The sequence below is a fragment of the Corapipo altera genome, unplaced genomic scaffold (genome assembly GCF_003945725.1).
Source record: "Corapipo altera isolate COAL_440 unplaced genomic scaffold, ASM394572v1 268, whole genome shotgun sequence".
In the NCBI taxonomy this organism is placed as follows: Eukaryota; Metazoa; Chordata; class Aves; order Passeriformes; family Pipridae; genus Corapipo; species Corapipo altera.
The window spans coordinates 9,637,014-9,658,157 of record NW_020884901.1 but is presented as its reverse complement, the minus strand read 5'-3'; the positions used below and the strand labels follow the sequence as shown (position 1 = coordinate 9,658,157).

Below are 21,144 nucleotides of genomic sequence, written 5' to 3'. Positions count from 1 at the left end.
CGGGGGATGAGCTCACGCCGCCTGATTGGCCGCGGGGGCCGTGCCCTGGTAACCGTCGCAGTGACTCCGCAGCGGGCGCTGGGCGGTGGCCGCCGCAGCCGCTCCTTCGCGGGCGCCGTGTGCGCGCTTTGCGCAGCGGAGGCGGCGGCTCCTCCTCACTGCGGGACAGGGGCGGGTTCCTCGCGGGCCCACATTGGTTCTCCTCTCCCTCCCCGTCCCGCTTCCCGCCGACCCCGGGGGCGCCGCAGCAGCGTTGTGTGTGTGAGGCGGGGGCGACAGCGCTACCCCATGTGCGCACGCGCGGGCTGCGGCGGCGTTCCAGTACTTTCTGGCGCGCGGCCCCGCCCGAGGGGCGGCGGGGCAGCGCGCGCGCGGGCGTTGTCATGGCGACCTCGCGCTTGGGAGGGGGGAGATGAGAAGAGGGGCTGGGGCGGAACATGGTGGAGGAGGGAGGGGGGAAGTGTGAGGGAAAGGCACTCTTTGAGGGGCTGGTAGAGTTCAGGGCGCTGTGAGGGCTTGGGGAGCTGTGACGGGAGCGTGAGGGCTCGGGGGGTCCAGTCGATATGGGGGCTTGGAGATCTGTAAGGATTCAGGGGTAGATGAGGGGAGTGTGAGGGCTTGGGGGTCTGTGATGGAACGGTGAGGGTTTGGGGGATCTGGGGGCTGTGAGGGCTCAGAGGGTCCAGCTGTTGTGAGGGGGCCATGAAGGTCCATGGGGCTTTGAGGGGTTGGGAGACTGTAAGGACTTGGGGGCTGTGAGGGCTTGGAGGTCTGTGAGGGGATTGTGGGGGCCTGGGCAGCCATGAGTGGTCTGGTGCTGTGAAGGCTCAGGAGGTCCAGCATTTTGAGGGGGCCATGAAGGTCCATGGGGCTGTGAGGGCTCGGGGGGGCTGTGAAGGGTCGTGGGGCCATGAGAGCTCTTGGGTCAGGCTGAACCGCTCAGTGCCAGCTCCCCTGTGCTGTGAGGGGAGTGCCCCTGTGAGGGGGTCTGTGTGAGGTGGGTGCTGCTTGCCCTTGGTGGCCCCTCCATCCTGAACTGTGTGTGGGTGCTGCAGCCTTGTCATGAGGCAGCTGAACACCCCGGGCTGGAGAAACCACCCTTGCCTTTCCTCTGACCCTTATTCCACCGCCCAGCTTTGTGAGCACATTCCTGCCCAGCCAGTGCATCCATTGGTCACAGTTTCTATTAAGCACACTTTGATTATTGTTTCAGCAGAGCCTTTGTATGGTTATATGTATTCATTGGGATGCCAGCTGGGTCTACGAGTCCCAGCATCTCTTCTTGTTTCACACTGTAGCAAAAACTTGAAAGAGGCTCCTAAAGCCAGGGAGTCTCACCCTCCTGCCTCGTTGTGCTGAGGCAAAGGCAGCAGTGACCTCAATCCTGCCGACACACAGAGCACACCAGGCCAGCTCTGTGTCACTCAGGCGTTCATGTGACACACAGAGATGTTGTTCCTTGTACACATATCCTGGGATCTGTGCCTGGATAACAATAATCCAATCCTGTGCCTGCATCAGGCAAGGAGGTGGCTGGAGAAGAACAGCCCTGTGGAGGTTGAGTAGCCCCTGGTAGTTGGCTTAATATAAAGGTTATGGTGATCGATATTTCTGGCATATAAACATCATATTCCCACAGAGGTGCTGGAAGGAGTCCAGGAACTCTTGGAGCAGCCCCAGAGACCCTGGGAGGAGCCCCAGAGCATCGGGAACCTGAGAGGATCCTGGGACAGACCTGTGTCTGCCTCAGAGGTGCCCAGGGAGACACACAGAGCTCATCCTTCACGTCTGAAACCGGAATGCAGGAGGTTTATGCAGTTTTCTTTGAGATAGCTGAGTAATGCAGAGCCATTAGGGTCCAGATGTATCCACTAATTACAGTCATTGATTGAATAGCAAACTCTGGGCTGTGTTCACACTGGAATCAGTGAAAAGTGTTGCCTTGGCCCACCCCAGCTCAGCACCACTGACAACACATTTCTGTTCTCTGTAATGGTGTTTGATGTGACCAATTCCAAAAACTGCAGCATCATTTAAGTATCAGAGGCAGCCAGGATAAATCTGGGCAGGACTTGCTCAAGATTTCATACAAGGCTGTACTAATCAGTAAAGACAGCTTTTCCTCCAGGATGTGATGCCATCTCTTCAGAGCAATGCACAAAAGGAATACAGTCTTCTTTCTGTTTAAGGCAGGGAATGTAGAATGCCTTGCATGTGTCATGCTCTCCAGGAAAGTACATTCAGCATCAATTCTCATCAGGTGTGCTCAGCACAGCGTTCACAAACGTGTGCACTCAGGAAGCCCTGGAAAACCCTCCCTAAAATGGAGCAGGGGATCCACTGCAGGGCTCGGATGATGTTTCCTGGTACAGGTGCTGCTGGATTTAATGCAGATACAGTTGGGTTTTTTTTCAGCCAGGGCCAGAAAGCAAAGGCCTGCACGTCAGTGCCATCCATTTCCTCACTTCCTTAGCAATCCTGAGCCTTTGTGCTTCCCACAGCCTGTGCCTCAGCCAGTGCTGCCTTTCATGTTTGGGAAGCTGCTCTGTAATGTGTGGAGTGAGCAATGTTTGCCACCCCAAGCATTCCCAGAGGCAGTGTGAGAGTGGGAACGCTCTGCTCAGTTAAGGCTCCAATACCTGTCTCTGGAACACCAGCAGGATCCCTCCTGCAGAGCAGGGGTAGGACCCTGTGGGTGGTTAAATTCTGAGCTTGCAGAGGTTTCCCTGGGAGATTCAGCCACCTGAATATCTGTGGGATAGGAGACATTTCCAATTATTTGTGCAACATTTATTTTTGCTAATTCTAGCCCAGCCAGTGAGTACTTCTGTTCTTAGCTACGTGCACATCCACAGGAAATGACAATTCTATCTTAAATATTTTTGCGTTTTAAAAAAAATGCCCGTACTTTTAAGCTCTCTGTGAGAAGGAACACAGGAGTCTGAGCCAGGAATCTCCATGGAGAGCTGCTGGAGCTGCCGACCATCTCAGCCCTGTGACTTCTAACGCCGTGGCACCACTAATTAGTGCGTGCCAGAAGGTGAGCTGGCAAGTGCCACAGCAGGTCTGTGCCAGAACTTTGGCTCACATGAAGCATTCCTCCCAGGGCAAACCTCTGTATGAAATACTGAGCACTGGGCACATTCTGGGAGAAAGAGTTGCACATTCCAAGGTCCTGCCTGAGCCAAATGCTGAAGTGTGTTTGTAATGGTCGCTGGTTTGGTGGAGAGGCTGCAGCTCGGTGGAGTGGGGAATGTTGGAAAGCAACTGGGAGGGCAGAGATGGGAATAGCTGGACCAAGGTGGTTCCCACATCGTGTTTCCACTGAAGACATCTGTCTTAGCTGGTATTTGATTTCTTTGAAAGCTCTCCTCAAACTGCTGCGAGCAACGAGCAAGGAGGTTTCACCTCATTTAGGGGCTTCTACACTTCCCAGCTGAAGTTTGCTGCATCAATTAATGCTGTAACAGGGTACTAGAAAACATCAGGGGCCACTGTTATGAGGCCAAAGACTCTGGGTATTACCCATAGAAAAAAAAACCATGATAATGAAGTTAAAGCTGACTTGGAACTTGCCTTTCTGTTTCACCGAGGGTTTTTTTACTTTTTATTGTAATTGTTTTGTTTGGTTTTGTAACTATTTTTACTACTTTTTTCTTGGAAACAGATTTTACTGTAAATACAACTGGTTTGAGGGGAGTGGGGAGGGACTTTCCTTTAACTTTTGAGTGTTACCTTCCTTTTTGCTGAACCAGTGTTCTCTGAGTGAGTACTGAGCTGATCCCTCCCCTCAGCAGGCAGGCAGGCAGCAGCTGTCAGTCTGCTCTTGGTGCTTAACCAGCAAGACAGAAGTCTGTGTCTGAAACAGCATCTAGTCTGAGGTGAGCCTGTATCTGGGCTTGCAGGAGCCCGAACAGAAATCACAGAACTAATTCTGGTTCTGTAGGTAAAATCATGAGGCCCTGAGTTCCAGGCAGGGACACTGCAGGACGAGGGTGTGGGAGCTGCTGGTGTTGGGGTCATTCCAGGTTTATGGTAGTGCTGAAGTGGGACGTGGGTATGTGCAGATGTTTTCTCATTCTAGTGTTTCTGATTGTTACTTCTAAGGATTTTTTAGAAGTAACAATTTTTTAGAAATTATGCTGCTGAGAGACCAAAGTTCCTTGAAGTGAGGGGCTGCTTCCAGAGGCTGGTGAGTGAGGAGTGCAGTTGTGGGATTCCTGCTTGAGAGAAATCAGAAGGGCTGGATGGGATCAAGCCACAGGCCCACCCAGGCCAGCATCTTGTCTCTCATGATCTGCAGCAGTTACCAAAGAACAGAGCAAGCAGATCTGGATGTGGCAGGTGGTTCAGCCAATTCTTTAGCCACAAGCAAGTAACTTTTTGTTTAATAGCCCTAATGGGTTATTATGAATTTATCTAATCACCTTTTGCAGCCCTGTAAACTTTTGGCATAAACAACCTCCTGTCCTGATGAGGTTTAACCATGAGCTCTGTGGAAGAAGAGCTCCTTCCATTTGGTTTGATGGTTTCCACTGAGCTCCTCTGCTCAGAAGGCTGTGAGCCTGTCCCTTCAAAGCTTGCACTCCAGGAGTGTTTAATATTGTCAGTGATACTGTGAGACAGAAGGTAAAGTTAAACCAGATTTTGAGTGGTTTAAAGTTCAGCATTGATTTTGCATTTGCACATCCTTGATGTTCAAAACCAGTGAACTTTGAACGTTGTTCCCGTGGAGGTTCCACAGCTCTGCTGCTGTTCATTGTCCACTGATAAGCCCCAAAACTGTCGCCTTCTTTCATTTGGAAAATCTGTTTCTCCTGAGAATTTCCACCAAGAAGTGGTGACTAACTCGATCATGAGGTGCACATATGGTGACACCCCTGCTGTGAACAAAAATAAGCTTTCCTTCACACAAAAGTTGATTTTATCATTGCTCTGTCTCTCTCAAGCCTCCTCTTCATTCCCAGGCCAGTCCTCTTCCTGGAGGAATTGTTATTTCTCCCCCTTATTTCCAAAAGAGCCTTCATCCCTACTCCATGCAAGTGCCTGTCTCCCTGCACAGGGGAATTCTTCCAATGCCACAGCTCCTTAAATCACTGGTTAGAGCTGCTTTCACATCCCACACATAGAGAGAGCTTCCTACTGCAGTGTCTTTCCCCTGCATCCACATCAGGAGTCTGCTTGACACGTTCCCAGAAATGCCTGCTTGCTAAATGATGTGATTTGTGGTGGGAGCAGCTCCTGGCTGTGTTGGAGATTTCCTAAGGCTGCCCTGGCAGCCTCCCTCTCCTGACTGATCGCTGGCATTGCACACAACTCCGGGAGCAGCAGTTTGTGTTCTGTGTTCATCTGACAGCCTCTGACTGCAGGAAGGCTGTGAGCACCTCACATCGAGGGCATGGTGGAAACCTGGTCACTGCTGTACAAACACACAGTGATTTCTGCACCTACAGAACATCAAAGCACTGTGACTTGCCTGGGTTTGATGGCTGTGTGAGAGGACTTTTATGTGAAGAAAGCTGTGGCAAAAATCGCAGGTTTGCTGATCCCAGTATTTCTTCAGGCTTGTTCCTCTTCAGTGTGTTCAGAATTAGCTCCTCAAGTAGGAGTGACAGTCCATGAGGTAGGATATAAACATCATATGGCTTCCTATTTCTCTGGAAAGATACTCAGATATGTGATCATAAACACGGTATAAGAACAACATGAAAATATACTGATACTAATTCCAGCCATCCTAAAAGGCATTCTTCTCATCTGCTGCTGGATTTACCCTTCTAAGTGGTTGTGGATTTCAAGGGCTGGGTCTCTCCTGGAAGAAAGAAACAACTCAGATCCTGTTGGGATGAACTTGGTACAGCAGAGTGGGACTGCAGGCAACCAACTGTTATTTCTCTCAGTTTTCATGGGAATTCATTGGTACAACCCAGATGGGATGTGCTGGTTGAGAATCCATGGTGCTTTGGGAATGGTATAGAAAAACAGGAGCAAATGTATTCCTACAAACATGCCTAAATGACATTTAGGCCCCAATAGCCAGGCCAGCCAACCTGTTGTGTGTCTGGAGCTAAAATAAAGAGCTTTCTGGTGTCAATTTTTGTATCTAATACCTTTGATTTCCTTCTTACTGACAGTTGCTGAGAGCAGCAGAACTGCAGTTGCACATGAGCAGAAATTATCTGCCAGAAGATCTCTCCCAGGGTTCAGCCTGAGTGAGAAGCAAGGGACTTGTGTATAAACATAAAGAACTTATGGACAGATAGAAAATCCTCATTATTTATCATTTCCACAGTTGAATTCTAACCAAAGGCCTGCAAGCATCTTTGTTTCAAAGTGAGTTATTTCATCTAGAACCTCCTTTTAAGTTCCGTGTAATCTAGGGATTAATTCTGCAAATTTACATAGTGCTGACAGGAAGGAGCTGCTCTACAGAGAGCTGGGAGAAAGGAATATCTTACTTTGAATATTTTCCATTCTTCTCATAGATTCCCCATTTTGTTATTTTTTTTGCCTTTTTTTTTATAACTAAAACCACACTGCAGTTTTAAAATCCTAATCTATTTTATCACATAGTAAATACATCTCTAAATGTTTTTATCTGGCAGGAAAAGAATCTCAAGGGGTTGTGGGTTGTTTTCTCATGGCAGTGCCAGGGGTTTCACAGGCACAGCTCAGTGGCACGTGCAAGGCAAAAGTGAAGAGTCAGGAGGCCATGCTGAGCTCCTTGCCTGATTGCTCACTTATTATCTGCATGGAAGTCCCAGAGCTTCTAAACAAGAGCTCGGGGAAGTTCCAGCCGTTGTTGTGTTTCTCTTGGACCCTGTGATCTATTCAAAATGAAGAAGGTGCAATGACTGACAGGCCAGAGCACCTGGGGCTCCTGGCATCTCACTGGCTTGTTTCCATGTCTGACAGTGGTAGGATTATTCTTGGGCAGGTTCCAAATGTCAGCCAGGAATCCCAGAGCTCACCTCTGTGCTGACAGGTCACAGAGCCAGAGCTCTGTTTAGTGATTGCATTTCCAGGTGTGGGATGAATGAAGTCTCAGGAATTTCCCTGCTATCACTGACTCCATGATAACCTCTTTTTTCTCTCTACCCAGGCTTGCCTAGATCCTTCCTACATTCTTCAGAAGGTTTGAGCAAAGAACACATCAGAAGGTGTAGGCACATCTCCCACCAACTAAATACCAGCAGCCAGGTTATCTGAAATAATTTTCTTTCACTGTGCCTTCAGGTGTTCCCATTGTAGCCCCAAAGTACAGCAAAACACAGCAAAACAGCTCTGGAGTAAACAGGCCAAATCAGCACCCCCCATCCTGCTCACTGAAACACTCTGTGTTCACAATAACCCCCCTGCTTTGATCCCTTGCCAAGAATAACACAGACAGTCTATTAAAACATCTTTAATAACATGATATAATTAAAAATATCTAACGTGCAACTCAAAGAAATGAATATGAAGCTTGTTTAAGTCTGTTTCCACACCCCTCCAAACTTGACTGACGGGTTCCAAACCTTTGTTAATTGGATACCTCAGTATTTCTGTGTGTGTGTGTCCTGTGTATCAGTTGGGAGCAGAAGTGGCAAATAATCAGATTTGAAAGGATTTAGGTGCCATGGTAGCTTTAAAAATCCTGCAAGGCACATCACTGCATGTGTGAGCATCTACATTTCTGTTTAAAGTGGCCTGAAATGCACTGGAGACACTTATCCCTGAGGCTTTTATCAGCCTGTGTGTTTTAAGTCTCTGAAGCAATTGAGAAGTGAACTCTAAATGCCTCAGTCAAAGGACAGTGTTTGACTGAATCAATCCCTTTTCTTCACAGTAACACAGAGAGTTTGTACAGCACCTCATCTTTTAGACAAGCAGAGCAGGCCAGAGGAGCCAGAATGAGTGCCAAGTCCCTGAGGAGTCCTGACTATTGGATTATGCAGTAACTCTGGTCATGGTCTAATATGAAAGTCAGTGTTCTGACAATCAGGAAAGCTTCTGTTCCTGGGTCTGCTCTGGTCTAAAGGACAACGTTGGATGAGTCACTTGCACAGTCAGCGAGATAAGCAGGTCAGTGCAAATAAACAAACAAGTGAACTTCAGCCCAGCGTGAGCCCAGTTTTAGCAGAGGTGAAATTAAATGTTCATTGAAGTCCTGGTTAAAGAGTTTAAATTGGCAATTTTAACCCTGGGTTGCCATGACTCAGCTGAGAGACAAAAACTCAGCTGTGTGTGTCTGTGCCCTTTGTTTCTCCTTTGATGCTCTGTAGAGACCAAGATTAAAGAGCATTGGTTTTGAATGAGCATTCACTGGATACTGTCACTGAAATGGAAGCACAGGCAGGTCAGCAGTGGCAGGCAGGAAATACCTGCACTTTCCCTAGAACATGGAAGCAAGTTGGCTGTTACATTCTGACTATATCTTAGTGCTCTTCCAGTCTTCACTAGTGGCAATACTACAGGTATCATCTCTTGAGGAGAAGACAGAGCACTCTTTGTCAGACACCAGCTCTCCTGATTTGACAGGATTATTCAGTACTCACTCCACAATAGCTCAGGGCCTGCCTGCTCAGAGGCATCGCCTCGTGCCTGACATGAGCGATCCCAGCTGTAGCCCAAGGAAGAGCCATGCAGGCTGTTCTTGTTTGGAGGATGAATAGCTTGCCATCCACTGGGAATCCCAGGTTTCCTGTGGAGCAGGATCCATTGTCTCAAAGTACAGTAGTGCAAGTGCCAGCAAGTTGAAATAAGGCATCAAGGTTCTGGGAGTCCTGCAGGGAAATCACTTCCATCCTCCAGTGACTTACACCTCTGTGGTTTCTGTCTGGACCCTGTTGACTGTGCTCTGGCAAGAGTCTTGAGAGCCACAGAAGTGTCAGTTGTCATCAAAAACGCTGCTGTTCCTGTTGCTGAGGGTGTTCTCCTTGGCCATCACCCGGTACGAGATGCGCATGAACGAGCCAGTGAGCAGCACCACGAAGAGGATCAGGAGCAGCGACCACACCCCTGGTTCAATCCCCTTGAGGATGCTTGGGCTGTCCTGGGGGATGGTGTTGGTCAGGCTCAGCAGGTACCCAAGAGTCCAGCCAGATGATCTGTCACCCATCTATTGAAATAAAAAGGAGGAGATGTCAGAAGAGAAGGAGACAATCTTGACCCCAGCTGTGCTTTTGTGCACGGGCCAAAAGCCTCATATGCCTTATCTGAGACTGGTCCAAGGACTGGGCTTGGAATGAAGAGCTCTCCCACTCTCAGTGCCCTGAGTGCACCAATGGGCCTTACTGGCCCCAACCAGCCTCACCTGGCACTTCCACCCACACCTCTGCCCATGGGCACGGGAGCTCCATTTAAGCTCTGACCTGGGCAGCCACCTGTTTCCTGAGCTGTGCTGTAGGTGTGTGCTGTTCCTGCTCCCTGACTGGTTTTCCCAGGTGGATCTCAGGTCTGCATTGTGAGCAGTTCTCTCTCAGACCTTTGTTGTAGGTTGCTTGTCTCTGGCTCTCCAGGCTGGGCTCCCTGGGGGGCCCTGGTCCTGCCTCTTTACCTTCCCTTTCTTTGATGGTCACCTTGTGGCTGACTGAACCGCAGCCCTGCTCAGTGGTACCCTGGCTTTGTGGGGAGCTGGGAAGAGGTCTAGGAAAAGAATTTCTTTTCCTTTGTGTAAGGGAAGGACCTGAATCAAATCCCCCTTTCCATAGGAGCTCCAGATCCTGAAACAATTTCAGACCTTATTAGATATTAGATTAAATTATTAGATATTAGATTAAATTATTAGATATGAGGAAGAAATTCTCCCCTGTGAGGGTGGAGAGGCCCTGGCACAGGTTGCCCAGAGAAGCTGTGGCTGCCCCTGGATCCCTGGAAGTGTCCAAGGCCAGGTTGGACGGGGCTTGGAGCAACCTGGGCTAGTGGAAGGTGTCCCTGCCCATGGCAGGGGGGTAGAACCAGATAAGCTTTAAGGTTCCTTCCAACCCAAACCAGTCTGGGATTCTGTGATTATAAGGCATTTATAAACCCTCACTAGTGAAAAGGGTGAAAGGGTTACAAAGAGGTAGGGCGGCATCTTTTGGCTCAAGAAATGTTATCAGCAGTTTGCCTTCAGCATTGAGTGGAGATCAAGCTGCACTTCCTTCCCTGTCCCAGACTCCTAAAGACAGTATTGCTCCAGATAAGGTCTGTTTTTCAGCGGGGACAAGTGTCACCTCTAGCTCTGTGACACTGGTTTTCTTCTTTATCACAACTGTGAATCCACTTTGCAAAACCATCCTGCTGGAGAAGCCCAGCTGGTCAGGGCTTGTGAGTGTGGAACCAGCCCTCCCTGGTGACTGACCTTCTTCTGGAACGCAGTCCAAGCAGGCCGGTCAACGTCGAGTGTGTACCCCTTTGTACTGAGATGGAAGATGAAGGCAGACACAGCACAGTACTCAGCAAGTGTATCCTGGCTTGCTTGGGACTCCCTAACCAGCTGGTGCCATTTCCAAAAAAAAAAAAAAAAGATGGGGGAAAAAATTAAAGAAGTATTCAATGGGTGAATTTCAGGCCAACTATAACCTCTCCTTTCCTGCTCTGGGAGTGGAGGAGGGGTTTGTGTCCTGTGCAGACTGAAAGCCATTTCCAGCACCCAGTGGGCTGTGATCTGGGAAGCAGTGTCAGCTCTCAGTGCCTTTGTTCCCATCTTATTAAGCCAGGCAGATCCAAGAGCAGCAGGACTGGCAGCCAGGTCTCCCACTGGCCTTGCTGGTGGCTTGTTTGGTGTGATTCCCTGCTCTTTAATTAGACTGAGCTAATGCTGCAGCCTTTCTCTCAGCAGGAACAGCATTTCCTCCATCCACAAGAGAATGATTTTGGGAACTGCTTATGGGCTTTGCTGCCTTATCAGCAAACCCTGTAGGAATTGTCTCATTCAGATGTTACTGTGGATGCTCAGTCAGTGTCAGTGCAAATGGGGGTGACCTCAAAACCACCAGCTGAGGGAAAGGACTGGCAAATTCCCCCTGGCTTGTTCTCCTTGGGCTCAGGTGAAATGGGAGCATCCTTGGAGTGTGAGTGGAGACTTTAGGAGAGGAGGATAACAGGAAGACCAGGTGATATACAAGAGAGAATCAACAGCCTTCCTGTTTACTCCTTAAAATGGAGTAAAAGGTATTTGTGGCTTTTCATTTAATTAAGTCCAGGTGTTACCAGCAGCAGCTGGGATTTGGGAGGAAGGAAAATAAGTGGAGCCTGTTTTCTCAAAGTGAAAAAAAAACCAAACTGAAACCCCAAAAAACTAAACACAACCCCCCCCAGAAAACCCAGACCCCACAAAAATCAAGCAAATCCAAGTTTTTCCCTAAGGGAGCCTATAAGTTACAGCTCTATAAGTCTGAGCTCTGTTGGCTTTTACAACAGGCTGTTTCTTCCCACTCTCCCTGCACACGAAGTTATTCCACAGTTACCTCTTTGAGGGACATCCCACACAGCCTCCTGACAGCCTGGCCCAAGTCAGGAGAGGGAACAGTTTCTCTCATGAAGTCCATGGCCTCAGAAATCACCTACAACAGCGGCAGAAATAACCATCAGGTGGGACTGTGCTCTGTGTTCCTGCATTGCACTCTGTGCCCACAGGAAAGGGAGGGGCAGTGCAGTGCCAGGGTGCCCTGTGTGTGCTGTGGTGGTGGTGTCAGGGCCTCGGATGGGTGCAAGGAAGATAAGATCTGTTACTGTCTGGAGATGGAAACATGTCTGTTCCACATGCAGAAGCCTTCCTGGCCCTGTATGGATAAGTAGACTAGTCACAGAATCATAAAATCATTTAGATTGGAGAAGATGTGTGAAATCAAGTCCAACCATTCCCCCAGCACTGACAAGGCCACCACTAACCCATGTCCCCAGGTGCCACATCTACATGTCTTTTAAATCCCTCCAGGGATGGTGACTCCACCACTGCCCTGGGCAGCCTGTTTCAGTGCCTGACCATCCTTCTGGTGAAAAAATGTTTCCTAATATCCAACCTAAATCTTTCCCTGGCACAGCCTGAGGCTGTTTCCTCTCATCCTGTCCCTTGTTCCCTGAGCCTGACCCCCCCCTGCCCCAGCTCCCCCCTCCTGTCAGGGGGTTGCAGAGAGTGAGAAGGTCCCCCCTGAGCCTCCTTTTCTCCGGGCTGAGCCCCCCCAGCTCCCTCAGCTGCTCCTGCTGCTCCAGCCCCTTCCCAGCTCCATTCCCTTCCCTGCACATGCTCCAGCACTTCAATGTCTGTTGTCTGTCTTGTAGTGAGAGGCCCAAAACTGAACCCAGTATTCCAGGTGTGGCCTCACCAGATCCTTGTGTTCCTCAGCACCATGTCCATGGGAGACTCAGGAACAGGGAGCTGGGGAAATTCCCAGAATTACCTTCTTTGAAATGCACTTAGTTTTTCCCGGGATCTTTAGCTGCTCTTGGCTCAACAATCCAATGCCTTTGGACACTAGATCCAGGTTCTCAGATAGAAACATGCTGGTGGTGAAGCATGCCCTGATGTTTGCTGAGGGAGTGGCAGAGGATCTTCAGCTTTACCATGGACTTGGTGTGGGAAGACCTGCTTAGCACACAGCTCCTGGCTCTCCCATCCCTGCTGGCTCTGTGGACACCAAAGTTGGTCACAGGAGCTCCACAACAGTCACTGGTGGGAAGCCAGGGATCCATGAAGAACAGCTGTGTGACAATGAGGGGGAGAGGGCAGGAGTGCCCCGGTGTGGCTGTTCCCACTGTATTTATTAATGGTCAAACTGGTCCCATTCCATGGATTCTCTGTGCCAGCTGTCTGCCCCAGTGTAAATGAGAACTCACCAGAAACCTGGTCCGGAGGGGCTGGAGAACACTGCTGAGGGAATGCTTGGAGAAGCTGCAGGAAGAGGAGGAGTTGAGCAGCCTTTGCACAAGTCTCATGCAGGCGGTGGGATTGCTGGAGCCCGTGATGTTGAAGACCTCCTTGGGGCCAGGGGTGTCCCATGTGTCACCACTGACAGCACAAGGCCCAGCATGCACTGACTGCCACTGCACTTCCCGGGAGTAGAAGAGGGGCCAGCAGGGATTAGACATAGTTTTAGCACTTCTCTGCTCCTGGAGGCAGAATAAAACAAGGACAGCAAGGGATGACATGGCATCCCAGGGTTTCACACAGGGAGCCAGAATGTTACCACAGAGCAGGACAGATTTCCTCTGGCCACCACAATGTTGAAGTGGAGCAGGAGGCTGTGAAAGGGTGGCCAAATCTTATGTCACTGAGTGAACCACAAGGCCCAGGCTGCTGCAGCCCTCTCACAGCTCCTGCTGGGGCCGGGGCAGCCACAGGGGCTGGACCTGCTGCGGGGGGCTGAGGAGTCCCAGCCCTGCCTGCCCTCCCCTAGACCAGAAATACAGTTTCATGCATCCTGTACTCTTTCTAGTTGCAAGAAAGAGGCTGTTCAGGTCTGCTTTCCAAGGGCTCAACCCCTCAAGAATCAGTGTTTCTTATCTCTAGTAATTCCCCACTGTAACCGTGGTGAACTTGGCCTCCATGAGGGACATTCAGGTCTCAAACAAGGGCAGGTAGGGTTTGAAGAGAGGCAAGTGCAGGGGCAGGGAGGAGTTAATTTCTGAAAAATTAGGTTTTTTATGCAGACTAAAGTGATTTCTGAGTTTGTATCAGATCCTATCCCACTCCCACCGTTCCCCAAATGAAATAATGTTTGGAAGAACCAAAACACCTGCATGTTTTCAAAATGAAATATTGCCCTGTTAAAGATGCTTCAGGGTTAAAAGCCAGCAAAGGGATTACCCCAAATGAAAGGTCCCAGTTGGTTCCTGGGTTGGTTGGTTCTCATTCTAGGATGGAGGAGCAGTTCATAGAAGGCAAGGGAAGCCCTGGCTTCTTGTCACCCTGAAAAGGATGTTGGCACCTCTGGAGAGCAATTTTGTGCTTGTGTGTATTAAGTAGGAGGCCAAGTAGAGCCTGCAAGTGGCAAACTCTAGAATGGGTGCCTGTGTGTCTGCTTGGAGGGCACTGATTTGGGCATAGAGGGTACATTTTACGAATGCACCGGGCTCTCTATAGATATGTGCAAATGGCCTCCATTAGGGGCATTTTGCCCATTAGAAGCTACACCTTGTGCAGCTGTGATTTAGGGTATCCAGGGACTTTGCTCGTGTCCTGTGGCAGAACTCACCTGGATGAGCAGGGAGAGCAGCCTCCTGTGGAGCTGGTCGGTGCCATGGCAGGGGCACTGATGAGTGTACACCCTGTGCATCTGCCCATACAGCTGCAGCCTCACTCCCTCCTTTGGGACCTGGTTCTCCTCTTCCAGCTGGGATGTGAGCCGTGCTGAGGTTCCTCCCATGGACAGGACTCCTGCCATCCCCTTCCCGGAGGGCACCAGCTGCCCTCGCCAGTCGTACTGACCAGAAAGAACCAGAGAGGTCAATCCTTGAGAATTCTCCATCTGGGTCACAGTCAGGTGCAAACAGTGCACAGAGGGACAAAGCAGCTTGGTGGTGCAGCACAGCCCAACTCTTTTTGCCAACAGGACAAAAGCCCATGGATGGGTTTGGAAGGAATAGAGGAGTCATTGTACAGGCACTGCCACCTGCACAGAGACCTTCCCACAGCCCGTGGGGGCAAACAGGGCTCACCAGCCTGGGGGGGCTGCTCAAGGCAGTGGTCTCAGCAGGCAGGAGGAGGGGAGAGAGGGAATGGCAGGGATGTTTCCAAGTGGGCAGATATGGGCTTCAAGTGCTGCCTTGGTGCTAAAGTGATCCTTCTGTAAGAAGAACCCTGTGGTTTCATCTCCTGCAGTCACTCACGTGAGCACCCTGAACGTTGTCCAGAAAGCCTCATGTGTGTCAGGGCAACTGCATGGGTGTGTTCATGAAAGGCTATAGGAGAGGTTTGGTCCTTCAAACTAGTTATAACCATAGAATCACAGAATGGTTTGGGTTGGAAGGGATCTTAGAGCTCATCCCCTTCCACCCCCTGCCATGGGCAGGGACACCTTCCACCAGCCCAGGTTGTTCCAAGCCCCGTCCAACCTGGCCTTGGACACTTCCAGGGATCCAGGGGCAGCCACAGCTTCTCTGGGCAACCTGGGCCAGGGCCTCACCACCAACTCTCATGAGGCTGGCATTTGATCCAACCTGCATCCTCTGAAAGGCAGTGGAACTTGTGCTCAACCACTGCTTAAACTACAAGGTTTTACCAATCCCTCCACGTCTCTGTAGCTGTCTGTTAGTAGGATTTGCTCAGCCCCAGGGAGAATCGTCCTTTACCTTGAAGAAGTTCTCCAGGACATAGTTCACAGCAACCCAGTTGAATGCTTCCTCATCTGGGCTGGACAGGATCTGTGCCCCCTGAAAGCTGAAGGGGGATGACTTCAGGGCCACAGTCAGGGATGCAAGGAGATCATCAGAGAGGGTGGGATGGGCGAGGCTAAAAAGAAGACAAAAAAAGGACATATTTGTTGTTACAGGACCCTGCAGGGCTCCTGCTGTGCACCCCACTTTGGGCTGTAGCACAGAGACACAACAACAATCCCACTCCTGCTGCTGCTTCCCTCTCCCCTCACGTGGCACTGGGGGCAAGAACAGCACAGGGATGATTGGAGCAGTTGTGGCACCATTCAAGAATTTAGGACTTCAGTACCCTCTGCCACCAAGGAAATCCTCTGGCCTCACCCCACTGACCTGGTCCCCTCCAGACCTTACTTTTCCCCAGTGTCTAAAAGGGAAAAAAGCCCTGGTAATGAGGGGACTCAGAAGAGTTTCCACAAAAGTGTGTGTATGATAAGATGGATCTTCCTGCTGCCATTCCCAATTTTTTGACAAGAAGCACCCCTGCAAGTCCATGTGTGTTGTCACATAAGCTGAAAACATTTGAGCTTCCAGACTGACAGATGTTTTCCCAAACAGTAATTGTGAAACTGTAACTGGGAAGGAAACACAGCACAGACTGGCAGCAGGGGCAGCACTGTGGTGCCCATGGCTGCTGGGGGGACAGGATGGAGCCACAGCCATGATATTCCTCTCAAGGACATCTGGGCCTGAGGGAGGTTTAGCTGATCAGCAGATCAGGGTGGAACACACTGCAGAGCAGACAGGGTGAGGTGCATGCACAGAATGATCCGTGTGATGATCTCTGGGTGTGGGTTTGCAACATTCACTCACTTCAGGTGCCTCGTGCTGGTGGTGGCTCCCACGTACAGCGGGGTTTGGCTGTGCTGCTCTGCTGGGATCTCCTTCTGGGCCCAGTTCAAACATGGCTCCAAGCTCTTCCCTGCTTTCTGAGGAGAATCTGAGTAGTTGGAGACTCCCAGACCTGAGAACCAGGGGACAGAATGAAATTTTAGGGAAAGTTATGGGAGAACTGTGAGAACTGTTACCCCAGAGATCATTGTCCTAGGGCATGGTTAAAGGCAGGACCTGTCACAGGTGGAATGAAGGAGCTCCTCCAGGTATCCACCCTGCTAAGATATGGTACTGGGAGCAAAACATGTGCATATAAATCCCAAACTGCACTAACAGAACCTCGGCTCTGCTGCTCAGATATCCACATGACTGCTGCAACAGCTGAGGCTTTCTCAGCCCACAGAGGAAGAAATGTGGCTTTAGCTGCTATAAAAATAAGCAAAAGGACACATTGTCACGGAGACAGAGCTGAGGCTGATGTGTCACCTTTCGCCTCCAGCCACTTCCCCTTGTGTTGGCAGAGGTGGCTCCTGAGCCCCTGCCTGCAAGGCACCCCTGCTCCAGAGGAAGCTGGTGCTCTGCAGAGGTGTTGTGTGCCAGCCTTGACTCATTTTTCCAGCAAGTCAATGGGGTCTTAAATACTGGTTTTGAACTGCTACCCAGGAAGATCCTCACTTCCCCATTCTCATCCTCCTGGCTGTGACTCCTCACCACGTGCTCTGCTCCCCTGGGCCCCTTGTAGGGCCGAGCTGCAGCTTTCCTACAGCTCCTGCAAGGCTGTGACTGTGCTGCCATGCACACAGGACTCCTCACACCTGGGCAAGAGCCCTGCCTGGGCCTCTTGTTGCTGCTGCTGAGGACAAACTGCGTCCCAGAGCTACAGCTGCTGCTTTTAGCCCAGCCATGAACATGGCAGCAGTCAAGGGATACACACAAGGTTTCAGGGAGCCCTTATTGCATCTTCTGTGGGTGGTTTGTGTTGCTTGCTGCCCTCCCACAGCACACTGAGGGTTCAGTCCTTCCCAGCATCCCGCTATAATCAGGCTTTGACATCAAAGCAAGATTGAGAGATAGGGAAGGAAAACCACAAGCATTAATGCATGGAACCCTTTCAGCTGGCATTGGCAGGGTCAAACTGATTCAAACTGGTGAGGAAAACCCCAATATTCTCTGAAATATGACACCTAAAGGCAAGCTGAACTCCTGCTTGTGCTGTCAAACCCCAAATAGGGGGTTGGAGCCTTTGCACTTCTGTTGTCCTGGGGCTACACCACTTACTGCCCAGGACACAGTCAGGAGGAGGCAGAAGGTCCCAGGAATCACCCTGCAGCCAGATCTGTGTCCATTGCTGTTCACTGCCTTGCCTTGGCTCTGCCACTGATCCACGTGGACATCAGGATGAGCCCCAACCCCTCTGCGTGCTTCCCTTCCTGCAGCAGCCCCAAAATCCTGTCACCTGCTCCTGCCAAGTGCCTGATGCCCGGCTGTGTGTGGCTAAACCTGCCCAGTGGAGAAGAGCCATGCTGAAAATAAGGTTGTGCTTCACTATTTCCGTGCACAGCTGGGTGATGAAGGAGCCAAGGAATTTGTGGCCCTGGTCCAACACAGGTCTTTGGCTTCCCATCCATCCATCCCCTGCCAGTCCCACAGACCACTGAGCAGGAACTGGGCACCTCACCTTGCACAGGGCAGGAACTGCATCCCCTGATCACCCCGGTCTTGTTTGCCTTGGTGGCTGTCCACTGGTAGATGAAGAGGATGGTGCGGGACGGGCCAGCATCCAGAACGATGCCATACTGGAAAACCCCCAAAACATTCCAGGTAAACACCACTGAATGCATGCTGCCTTGTTATTGTAGGGTTACTCAGTGTTATGTGGGTACTCAGGGTGACCCCTGGGCCTGCACTGCAGAATTTGAGTTCACTTTTTACATTCAAGGAGAGGGTGAAGCCAGGAGATAATGAGGATTTGTGGGGAACCATCTGCATTCCTGAATATACATGAGGAACAGCAGGAGTGGAGAAACGCCCAGAAACACATCAGGCCTCCAGTGGCACCCTCTGGAGCTGTTCCTGAAACCAGGCAGAGGGCTTCCACTGAGAGCTCAGCCACCTGGAGCTCAGGAAAAACAGGTCCTAAAGCAGTGGGAGATGGCACTGTACAGGTTCTCCACTGAATCCAGGGCTCAAACTGCTGCTGATTGGTTTGCTAAGGCTTTTGTGCAGGAATTGGAGGGCTGTGGCTTGTTTCTCCTGAGGAACCCGAGACTCCCGTGTCTCTTTGACGCCCCAGTGCAGCAATGGTGTGACATGGGCTGGGTTTGCCCCAGCATGTGCAGAGCTGTGGGAGCTGCAGCACGCTGGGACCAACCAGCACAGGCACTGTGCGAGGTGGCAGCCCCACAGAGACAATGTCTTGGCAGAACGAGCAGAGCAGTGACCATGAGCTTTCTCAACCCCTTGTCCCCCGACAGCTCTGCTCCTGCCCAGCTGTGGGGCTGAGGCATCTCTGCCTCTTTGCACCCCAGTGTCTGCTGTTTGCTGCTGCTTGAGCCTCACTGAGCTGCTCCCAGGACACGAGGGTGAGGAAGTGGAGGCCACTGGAGTCCCTGCACAGCTGTCCTGGATGTCCCCACAGTCCAAACAGCCCCAGTGCTGGTCCAAGGTCTCCTGCTCTCCCCCTGTTACATGACCCCAATCTGGGATATCTCCCACACAGCCTGGAAGGAAACTCATGAGATATGTGGTGGTGCTGGTCTGAGCTGCATCTTGCACACAAATAGTTGGAGCTGTGACTGAGTGGGAGGAGAAACCTCCTCAGAGGTTGATGTTAACAGCACCAGAAGGGTTTCAGAGGGAGGCAGAGCTGCTGCTTGCTGCTCTCCTGGGAGCTCCGGCTGCACCAGACACCCAGGGCAGGGGCTGGTGGGGCTGGGCTGGAGCAGAAATGCGGGAGGAGGCTGGAGCTCCCTGCCCCAGCCTGCTGGCACCTCCCACACCAGTGACAGCTCCCATTCCTGGCAGGGACGTGCCGGCTGCTGCCGCACAGGAGGAAGGAACAAATGGTATTGGTGGAGAAACTTGGACTATTTTTTCCTCCTTCACATAATGAGAGGCTACTGTGGGAGCGCCAGGGAGGAGGGGAGGGATCACCACACCCCTGCCCAACTCAGTACCAGGGAAGGACAGAAAGCGGAGCAATGAGGGAGTTTTTAGTCTAATTTTGTTTCTGACAGGAGCATGGAGGAGGGGTGCTATCTCTAAACACGCAGGATAACCTACTTCTGTTGGGTTAAACCATGGTGTGCCACTGGACCTCAGCAATGGGTGTTCAAGAGGCAGAGAGGGTGGGCATTAACCCCCCCTCAGACCTAGCCCTGCTGTGTAGAGCAGGTTGGCTCTTCAGTTAAAATCAAGATAGGACCAAAGAGAAGAAAGCATACAAGACAATTTGTTTTTAGAGAAAGAAGCAGCAGCTCAGAGCCAAATTCCTACCAACTTTCAAGAGGGACTGACCTCTTTCCCTCCACTGACACCACTGGTCCCTTGCTGCTCTGGGGGAGCTCCAGACATGAGCTGCCTCCCCTCAGCCTGCCGTGAGCATCTCTGCAAATCCGTGGACCATATTCTGCCTGTATTCCCAGACCAACCAAAGGAGTTGGTTTGGTTTTGGTTCAAAAAGCTACAGCAAGTTGAAGGATACCAACCTGCCCTTGCAGTCTTGTTCTAGTCCACCCCTCAGTTTGTAAACGGCTCAGTAATAAAATGAATGTCCAAAGCAACACAACAGCCCAGTTTAACTGCCCTTACCTTGGTCCTGAGAGGGGCCACGGGCACATCTTTGGTGGAGACACAGAGCAGCACGATGCCCGTCAGTCCCGCCACGATCACCAGCCAGGGGGGAAGGAGCTCACGCCAAGACATGAAGCGCCTTCTCCTTCCTCAAGGAGCCCAAAGGGGAAGCAGTGGAGCAGCAAACTGACACCGACTGCTTTAACAAGCTTTAAAGAGAGGAGAAAGGCGGGGCCGGGGCCAGGCTCTGACTTCAGCCCAGCCCCAAAGCCACAAGGACCACAGGGACGCGTGGGCCAGGCTGCGATGTGTCAGGCAGCTCTCCCTTCCATTCCTCCTCTCCATAAATAACGGGAGGGCTCCGTGCCCGCCCCAGTTCTCCCTTCCATCCCTCCTCTCCATAAATAACAGGAGGGCTCCGTGCCCGCCCCAGCTTTGCAAAGGCACCACCGCAACCTCGAAACTGCCCCAGGCGGCGGGGTTGAGGTAAACACAAATGTGGGGTTAACTCGGCTGGGTAACAAGCAGAAAGCAGGCAAAACTCATCTGTTTGGTATTCCACGCCTGGCAGTGCTGGCTGCCCAAATTAGAAGTGGGGAAACTCCTTGTCACTGGGTTTAATTTATATCTGAGGGCTCCAGGGCGGAGCTGGGGTGCTTCCCCTCAGGCACGTGTGCGTGGGGCTGGGGCAGAGGACACACTGCCCAGACCCTTCAGACTGTGCCTGCCCCCTTTTTCACTTTCAGGTGGCATAAAAGCATCTGCACTTTTGGGTTTCCACCCACAGGAAACTCTGCCTGGTTCGGTCCTTGCTGTGTGTAGGAGACAATGGGGCTGCTCAGCTCTTTTGCCCCCAGAAGGCCAGTGTGAGCCTTCTGGGGTGCCTGTACCCCCCTCCCTGACAGCTTCCTGTGGAAGATAACCAGCACTCAGACTTTATGAAACACATGCCTGCTTTCTCCTGTCTGATGCCACAAAGAAACATCCTCAAAACCAGAATTTCTGCAGAAAACTGCAGCTGCTCACACTGTGGCTGAGCGCTCGTGTCCACGTGGTCATGGCATTTATTCCAATATCACAATATATCATCAGCACCTCAGGATATCCAGCAGCTACTGAGGAGATTCCAGGTCCTGCCGTGGTCAGACCAGTCCTGCTTTGCTCCTGCAGGAACCCCCCCCC

General features: G+C 51.2%; 1 protein-coding gene and 1 long non-coding RNA gene across 2 annotated transcripts; one reads left to right on the top strand and one right to left on the bottom strand.

Annotated features, from left to right (window-relative positions):
- Nucleotides 1-414: 414 nt before the first annotated feature.
- Nucleotides 415-7,453, top strand: LOC113950473. Its single transcript, XR_003528743.1, has 4 exons — nt 415-1,808; nt 4,135-4,375; nt 6,135-6,333; nt 7,103-7,453. It is a non-coding gene; the product is annotated as an uncharacterized LOC113950473 (long non-coding RNA).
- A 777-nt stretch (nt 7,454-8,230) lies between these two features.
- LOC113950470 (ectonucleoside triphosphate diphosphohydrolase 2-like) lies at nt 8,231-20,503 on the bottom strand. The gene is made up of 9 exons (XM_027650349.1): nt 19,981-20,503; nt 17,849-17,966; nt 16,150-16,300; nt 15,256-15,415; nt 14,160-14,387; nt 12,802-13,074; nt 11,433-11,528; nt 10,325-10,459; nt 8,231-9,100 (listed from the first exon to the last, which is right to left on the bottom strand). The coding sequence occupies exons 1-9, from the start codon at nt 20,092-20,094 to the stop codon at nt 8,870-8,872; spliced, it is 1,506 nt and encodes a 501-aa protein (XP_027506150.1). The 5' UTR covers nt 20,095-20,503; the 3' UTR covers nt 8,231-8,869.
- Between the last annotated feature and the right edge of the window lie 641 nt (nt 20,504-21,144).

What these genes read in the sequence shown, in the direction of transcription:
- LOC113950470 (XM_027650349.1), bottom strand. Translation starts at nt 20,094, where the DNA reads ATGTCTTGGCGTGAGCTCCTTCCCCCCTGGCTGGTGATCGTGGCGGGA. An exon ending in CAGTTCCTGCCCTGTGCAAG is followed by an intron (nt 16,301 to 17,848) that starts GTGAGGTGCCCA and finishes CCTGGTTCTCAG; the next exon opens with GTCTGGGAGTCTCCAACTAC. An exon ending in GGACTGCGTTCCAGAAGAAG is followed by an intron (nt 9,101 to 10,324) that starts GTCAGTCACCAG and finishes TTATTTCAATAG; the next exon opens with ATGGGTGACAGATCATCTGG.